At 37.4% G+C, this 8,907-nt stretch overlaps 1 protein-coding gene across 1 annotated transcript in view; it reads left to right on the top strand.

The window, feature by feature from the left end:
- The window catches only part of LOC310736524 (fibronectin type-III domain-containing protein 3A-like), a 38,434-nt gene continuing 29,527 nt past the window's right edge, over positions 1 to 8,907 (top strand). The window contains exons 1-2 of the mRNA XM_083560071.1: positions 1 to 248; positions 8,306 to 8,435. Of these exons, the coding sequence (XP_083416197.1) occupies positions 8,337 to 8,435 (99 nt within the window). The 5' untranslated portion in view covers positions 1 to 248; positions 8,306 to 8,336. The remainder of the gene's footprint in view (positions 249 to 8,305; positions 8,436 to 8,907) is intronic.

The raw sequence follows: 8,907 nt of genomic DNA, 5'->3' as shown, positions 1-8,907 counted from the left end.
GAGGCTGATGGCGATGTAGCAGCGAGCTCCGGGAATTCACCTCAGATGTCCCCAGTTTGAGTCTGAGTGGAGGTCGCAGTGGGGATGAACGCCTACAAGCAGCCGTGCGGAATAACCGAGAGCTCGGGCACGGATTAAAGTCTGACTTCATTTTTTTATTTTATTTTTGAGAGGGTGGTTCAATTCAGCGCCATATAATCACACGCGAGCTGCGTCGTCCATGTCTTCTCCGTTCCGGCACTATTGCGGTAGGCAACGACTATTTCCTCCCATCACTCTTGTATGAAAACGGCGCTGCTTCGAAGCAACGCGTGTCGAGGTCCGGTCCAATTTCCATTCGCGCACTGGGACTCCTTCCTGATGGTCCCCGACTCGTAGACTACGCCCTGTTCGTCATTAACTGACCCTCATCATGGTTTTTCCCAACTTCCGCTAGAAACAAACCGATTTTTCCCCTTCTTTTGAATAGAAACCGGTTTCTGCTTAACTTAAAACCAAAGGCAACATTTCCACAACATTGAGAAAACGTAAAGGGAGTTTTCATGCGAGATTCCGTCGAGCGGTTTCTCCAGGGCTGTAGCTGTAGTCTGATTAAACACGAGGACGTGGCACCGTTGTAATTTATTTGACATTTTTTTATTTTAATATCCTAATGCTATCACAACCATTTGCTTTGTTCAGCCAAAATTCAGCCAGTGGAAGCGAGTTTCTTTAAGATTTAATGGTTCTGGAACCATCCATTGAACAATATTTACTTTTAGTCATTCTATACAAGGCTTTTATACACGATGATACATTTATATCTAAAGAATGAGGTATTAGTTTTATATATATATATATATATATATATATATATATATATATATATATATATATATATATATATATAAAATGTGTGTGTATGTTGTTTATATTGCAGCTTTGTTACTAAACGTATTGTACAGACATATTGTGTAAAAACATTTAAGTATATTTGGTACAAGATGAAAGAAGGAAAAAAAATATTGATTTAATTAATTAATGATTATTAGTTAGTTATTTAACACAAAACAGTAAAGCGTATTCATAAAAATAATTATTAAGAATAGTTTTACCCTGACATCATTTATTACCTTATTATTATTATTATTATCATTAATATTATTATATTTCTAGCTATGGTGTGTATATATATATATATAAACATGTTGCCTTAGTATTTCCACATTTCCAGGTGCACACATCTGTCTTTTTGGATTTTGGATTTTCTTTACATCCTCTTAGTGTAGTTACAAGATTATCTTTATGGAATAGAGATACTACACTTTAATTTCCTTGGTGGATCAACAGGTAAATAAATGCCCAGTTTCAGTTTGTTCTGCTCCCTCTCCCATTTCCCATTGTAAAAACAGTGGGATTCAAACTACAATTTTCCACACATTATACAATCCCTTTCATTTTGTCTGCAAAATCATTTCAGAAACATGGGCAGTAAAATAAGTAGCATATTAAACAGACCAACAGTGGATTACATCTGTGTGAGTGTTAATAAATCATTCCTCTGACAGACGTAAAGTCTGCCCTGTTGTTGTCCCAGTTCTAAGCCAAGGCTTTTTCTTTTTTATTTTTTTCACACAGTAAAATTTCCACCTGCAGATGATCACTTGCAGGTTGAATTGATACCTACAGGGGTGTATTAGCTCATACAGTGTTCATTTAGGCCCAGATGGATGTTGCTCTGTAGCCTGTTATCCTGTTTTGCTCATCTGTGAGGCATCTCGCAGGTCTGATGTGAGGGAAAATGTGCTGGTGTGTGTTAGAGAAAAGAAAAGACAGACACTATGCGAGTTGTCGAATTACACACCGTAATTCTGAGCTGCTCTGTCCCTCGACCGACATTGTTTAGGAAAACTAAATTTCGTTCGAATAAAAGTTGGGTTATTTTTGGACACGAGTAATAAAGAAGGTAGAAGGAAGGTGAAAGGAGTGGTCGCGGGAAATCGAGATTTCCCATTACAGCATCTTTTGTCTGATGAGGGGTTTGGTTTCCTCAATGCCCCGCTCCTGGTGTCACACCTTTGAAAACCTGGCCTCATGCTGGATGTCCTGAGGGCATTTTCACACAGAGGTTTTTTTTTCCCCCTGGTTCCCTCCCTGTGACACATCCAAACTAACATGTTAGAGGTATGAGTAGTTCAGTGGTTTAAAGGCTGAACTTCTGCTCCAACTGTTCAGTTGTATGAATGAGATACTTGAAGTCGCTCTGAGAAGGGGCGTCTGCCAAATGCTGTAAATGTTGAAAATGCTAGCTGATTGGTTGTGTGAAAGGAATTCAGAGCCTCTTGAGCCTCCTGATAAAACATATCAAAGATTTTAGCCACAGAGAGACATTTCCAGGTCTATAGTGTTTTAGGCTACACATTTAATGACAACAAAATCAGTGGCACAAATATAGCAAAAAACGAATCATGTAGATGACCTGGTGGCCCAACTGAAAGAGTTGATAACTCATTTCCATCAACAGGGCCTTTCTTTTAGTTCAATGACTAGCTCTTTCTTGGATGTAGCCTCCTATGTGTATAGCAGCAACTGGGAAGTTTTTCCATTAAGTTCAGCTCCAGCCTCAGTAACATCAAGAATGTGTCTGGATCAGTCTAAACTCGCTTCCTGGAACAGGAGAGTGACGTGGCGGCTAATGTTTTTTTTTTTTTTTTTTTTTTTTTTTTTGCACAATGCAACAGTGCAAGGGTTTTGTTTCAAATTCATTCGGCTTGAAAAAACAACAAAATGATTATGCAAGGTATTCAAGCTGAATTTAAAAAGACCTTGTGCATAACCCTGCATATAATAAAACTTACATCATGTAAGTAATAGCATTCCATAATTTCAAAAATGACTTTTCCCAGGATCGTATTGCAAACTACATAATTTGCAGACTAGCAAAGCACATTTAACTCTTCTGGGCCGTGTGTTGAGACTACCACTCATGACTAGTGAATAGATAGTACATTATATGGTCAATTCAACCCCTGGCTATTTCACCTCTTTATTTTCTTAAAACTAGATTTTGCAGTGAGGTTGAGGGGATTTGTCCATTCACCCACAGGAGCATTAGTTAGGTCAGGCTCTGGTGCCAGGTGAGGAGGCCTGGCATGCAGTCCAATTCCAGTTCGTCTCACAGGTCCAAAGTTCAAGTCAGTTCAACTTTACACAAACCGTGTACCAACAAACGATGAAACATGTTTGGATTCAAGTGAAGGACCAATGTGATATCAGCTGTCCACAAACTTTTGAATATATTGTGCATTAATCTGTACGGCTGCTATCTTAAACATCTGGCATGTCCAAAATTGGAAAATGAAAATAGCGTGATGTCTTTGAATGTGATAACAGCACAGACATATATGCTTTCAGAAGTATATAAAGACTTTATTATAAACTTTCTTTCGGCTTCTCCCATTAGGGGTCTCCACAGCGGACCAGCCGCATGTTTGATTTGGCACATGTTTTTACGCTGGATGCCCTTCCTAACGCAACCCTCCCCATTTATCCGGTCTTGGGACCGGCACGAAGGCTTGTGCAACCCTAATGGCTGGGGTTGGTTCCTTGACCGGGGATCGAACCTGAGCCGCAGCGATGAGAGCACTGCATCCTAACCACTAGACCACCAGGGAACCCTATATTAAGACTTTATTATAATATTGAAATTATATTGTTATATCACCTCAACCTGTATGTCAGTAACTGTTAATGTAAAACTGTTAAGATGAGTTTTATCAGAAGCCAAGAAAGTAACAAGCAGTGGCGGAAAACAAATTGTTGAAAAACAAAAATATGTTGCTAATATCATAATGTGAGCGCCTGAGTTAGCGCTGGCGCATGTCTATGCAGGACTGAACAGGGCTTGAGGTGCTTTATTCAAGAACAGCTGTTGAACAGAGGCAAATGGAAGGACCCAGCTCCCGCCAATGTCAAAGAGTTATTGTGTGGCACTGGTGCGCTTGGCTAAAGGGGTGCCTGGCACTGCCAGACCTCTTCACCCACAATCCCATACTAAGCTTCCAACACTTATGGGCCTCTGTTAGCATGAGAGAAACAGAATGATAAAGAAGCACACAGGCAGAACTGAGTCATTCTTTTTTCTTATGATTAAAAAACCCTCACAAAAAACAGTGCAAACTTTTGGTCAAATCCCATGTGTACAGCTGAGCGTAACACTTTCATAAACGCTGTAGAAGAGCAATTAATTATTAATATTATAGTAATCATGAAATGATGTTCAAGCGAAATGGATGAACATTGAAAGAAATGTTACTTACATTTATATACATTTTCAATGGGTGCTTTTTGCAAGTGAGCAAATATAATATGTTTAATGAAAAACATGATTCTATACCTACAAGAATCTTAGTGTAACGAATGCTGTTTGTCTGCTCCAACAATAAAGGGCAACTGTTTACATAATAGGTAAAGTAAATATTACAGTTATTCACTGCTAAAAGGTTTCCCAGCGGAGTACTGTAAAAAAGTTTGTACTTTTATTTTCAGTTCTTTAAACTGACCTGTTTTATATATTTACATGTATGTTTTAGCAGATCATAACATGATAGAAGCATTTACATATTTGAAGTTATTTCTTTTCTTTAACTCCGACTGTCATGACTTTAGTTTTTTGCATATTGAACATCTTATTTTTAGGTTTATTGGCCCGACGACCTGTAGAATTTTTTGAGTTTAGTTTCAAGAGGAGTCTATTCACAATTTTAAAGTCAGCAAGTGCATATTATTTTCTAGGTTTAACTACCTTGAAATGTCTCTCATTGTACTGGATTATTATTATAACTCTTCTTATTATTGTTATTTATTTTACACTAAATATACTTGCAGTTGGTTATTTTCCTCTTTTTTTTTTTTTTTTATGTATGACGATTTATTGGCAACCCTGTAAAAATTGACAGTAAATTTTTTAAAATATTAATCTGTCTTTTTTAAATCACAGTGCTGTTGAATTCTCGATTCTGATTGGTCAGAAGGGGTTAATTTTTCACAGTGTTTCCTAACCAAACCACAGAGGAGTTTCATGCAAGCCAAATTTTCCACAGGTTGTGGTTAAGGGGGGGTGCACATCCATAACTTAACACAATAACATGCATATTAAATTACTATTACACACCTTGGCTGATTTATTTATTGTTTATTTCATATATAAAATGTAACTCAGTTAGGCATGATGCAGAATCAGTGGAAGCTTTAATAATCGATGTGTAGAAAAAACTGCGACTGAAACAAGTGCGGGAAATTGGCATAGGTAGAAGTGGTAATTTTTCCAAAACATACACCCTGCAGACCATAAAATGGAAAAAAATAAAAATTCCTTGTGCAAGCCGGTACCAAATGAGCCACAGCTTTGGCCCAGTTGTTGGGAACCAGTGAATTAAATGTTATAACACAAAAAAAGCATGGGTTTATAACCCATTCTAATATGTAATATAATCGATGACTTAGTGTTTACATTCAGGAGTCTCCAGTGTCAGCACTGGGAACAGTTAAAAGTAAAGCTGCATTTTTTGTCCTATTATCTTCAGGAGAGGTTTTGATAGGGCAGAACCGTAATGTAATACAGGAACTAATGTGTGTTGTTTGTTTTTTTGGAAACATTAAATAATTAAAAATGAAAAAATGCAGGTATTGGGAAATAATCAGCTTTATGTAGGGACACATCACACAATTGTGCTGTTTATAGATTTTCTACAAGAGTTATAATTTATTCCTCAAGTGTTTATTAGTACGTTTTAACATAATTACTGTAGAATAAGAAATCAATGAAAATAAATATAGTTGATTAAACAGTGATACGATTAGACACCTCAGTTTTACCATTTTGAGCATTTGTGTGTTTCCTGTTTCCTCACACAACATCATTCAGGCTGGGAGGTTTGTTCCAGTTTTCTACCCAAAGGGGAATCGTGTGTGGTCCGTGTGGCTCTTCCCTGTGTGCAAGCGCAGGTCGTCTTGTGCTCTGGCATGGTGCAGACTTTTCTGTCACATCACACGTGTTCCCCCGTGTTTCCTGTTTACAGCCTGGGCTGAATTTGTACTGAGGAGCGTGGAGTTATTGACTCCAGATGGGTAATGTAGCATGAATTTGAGAGCGAGCGAGAGAGAGAGAGAGAGAGAGAGAGAGAGAGAGAGAGAGAGAGAGAGAGAGAGAATCATACCACATCACTGCAGTTTCTCTGTTTTTCTTTCTTTACTTGAAAAGGACTTTAACTTTTGCAGAAAACAAGTAGAGGTCAAATATGTTCTGATAGGGGTGGGGGGTTCAGCATCAATTTTCCAGATTTCTCAATCTCAATAAAAGCTAGACTTGTTTCAAACACAGATCACAATGTGGAATATTGTACTGCTCTTTCTGTTAAGGTGGAAAATTGCTAGTGGTTTAAAATGGACTCCTCATCTACAATTCACTGAGGTTTAGGCTTTCAGTTACTGAAAGACTGAAAGAAACTCCTTTTTAATGCAGCTAGTCTAATGAGAGGCCGCTGTTGTGTAAAGAATATCACAGTACTGAATGGTACTCCATATTGCTTGTTCTTCACTATTTAATGTACCTAATAAAAAAAAAATCCAAATGGCCTGATAATAATAATCAGAATAAATTGCACAAACAGAAAAGATTATTTGTATGTATAATATTTTATTTAAATCAAATGTAACTGCAAACAAATAAATCTTCAGTATAATTATGTATCATTCGAATAGACATTGAGTCTTGAGATGTGCTGCTTTTCTCGTTTATTTCTAAGATTGTAGCAGTTTTCTTGGCATTGATATATGAGCAGAGGAGAAAACAATTCAGTTTAGAAAATCTTGTAGCTTTTGGAACTATATATACACTCTGACTGGGCGATAAAGCGAAATGTTTGATGGATATTTTGATATCTTTGTATTTGCTTTGGAAAAAGGGGAAAAAACTTTTGGAAAGAATGGCTGCTGTTGCGGAGTACTGATGGAATGTTTAGCGCAAAAACTCACAGTAAAAAATTATGTATCCATTATGCTAACGATGCATGAACTAGATTTTTTTCTATGAGCACATCTCTTGTGCTGTCATACTCATTAGACTAAAAGAAGGCGTGTCATCGGCCTGTAGGCTCCGCCTTTTTTAGCGTTATAATTTTTTTCAGCTTAACATTCTAATATCCAATGTATTGCTCAGCCCTAAAATATGGAGCATCCTAAAAGCCTGTAATTACAAGGGATCATTTATATTATGTATATATAGGGATTATGTATACCTGCACCACATTGTGTATGCCACGAACATCCAATTGCATCCTGTGCACAGTCTTCAATGTCGTTCATGATGTCCTTGCCATGTTTATTGTTAAAGTCCATCGCAACCTTGTTACAGCTTCCCGCTCCAGCCATGAGAACGATTTCAGTGCTTTTTTTTTTTTTTGACAAACGCATTCAGAAATGCTATTTTTAACATATGTATGAAAAATGTGTTTTTGCTGAAAAGTTCAAATTCCCTCTACGTATGGAGAAATATAGGAAAACATTAAAGTAAATAAGTAGTATATAATATGTTACTGTAAAAAACTGTTTATTCTGCTCTAATGGCGTGGTTATTGACTAGCAGACACTGAAAACTTCAGTGTTTGAGAAATCATTGTTTTTACATGACTTTTTTTTTTTATTAAAAGATAACTGATATTACTAACTCCTGTACAGTTGTACATACAATGTACATACTGCATATTGTAATTTATATACCCCTGCTTTTCTACACATATTGTGCCTTACATACATCTGCAATAATATTTTATTTGTGTATCTATACTGTATATGCTTTACATACTGTACATCCTGCCTAAAATTTCACATTTGTAAATACATATATATTTAGTGTACTTGTTTATTCAGCTTTTTGCACATTTCACTCCCGTTGCCTTATAACCTTTTACTTGTTGTACTTTTCAACTGTGTCTACACAGTCTTTCACTGCTATAGCCTTTATATTTATTTATTGTACATGTATCTACACATGCTACTATTTACACTTCTGGTAGATGCAAAACTGTGTACCTGTACTATGTAACGGCAATAAAGTTGTATCTATGTGTCTGTCTGTCTGTCTGTCTGTCTGTCTGTCTGTCTGTCTGTCTGTCTGTCTGTCTAAAAATGGCACATGGATATAAGATAATCAGGAGTCACAGTTGCAGTCGTACTTCCCTCATTTTACGCTCCTGCTTCTAAACCATGATTATAGTGTTTAAGGGTTTAAATCGTGTTTCTTTTTTTTTTTTTTATCGTCTCATAGGAGTTGATGTCAATGAACGCTCTCTTCAGCTATGATGACAGATCAGCACCTCCCACTTTTGGAGGCCACGTCCATGTTGGCTGAAATGCCCCTCCACCCGCACATGCTCAGCCGAGACGGCATGCAGCAGGTGAGTGACCCAGAACGACGAGGCTAGATCATCAGATAGCAAGCTCTTCTTTTATTCAGCTCACAAAAGACACTCAGGGAATCTAATGCTTAGGGCACAGGCTTGGTTCTAGCATGTAGTTGGCTGAAAAGAAAAAAGCTTAAGATAATCCTCATGGACAAACAGTGTATACATGCTTTCTGCTTCTTTCTCCATTATTATACAGATTAGAGTTTTTGTGTTGTGAATGATCCATGCCTACTTATTGTTATAAGGTTTCGCAAGATTTGGATCTAAATGCAGGGTTTATTAGAAAACCGAGGCAGACAGCCCTGAAAGCCAAAGCTAACTCCGAGTGCTAAACAGGCACAAGGGGAGATGATCAGCAGGCAGATATCACCAGTCAAGGTCTAGCCCGTAAACTATGCAGAACTAACTCAAAACCAGATGCTGATAAAATCGGCAGACTTGGATCCCGGAGTGGCAGAGAACT

The sequence above is a fragment of the Silurus aristotelis genome (genome assembly GCF_946808225.1).
Source record: "Silurus aristotelis genome assembly, chromosome: 14".
Taxonomy (NCBI): Eukaryota; Metazoa; Chordata; class Actinopteri; order Siluriformes; family Siluridae; genus Silurus; species Silurus aristotelis.
The sequence above is the reverse complement of the archived record's forward strand: the minus strand, read 5'-3'. Positions and strand labels throughout refer to the sequence as shown.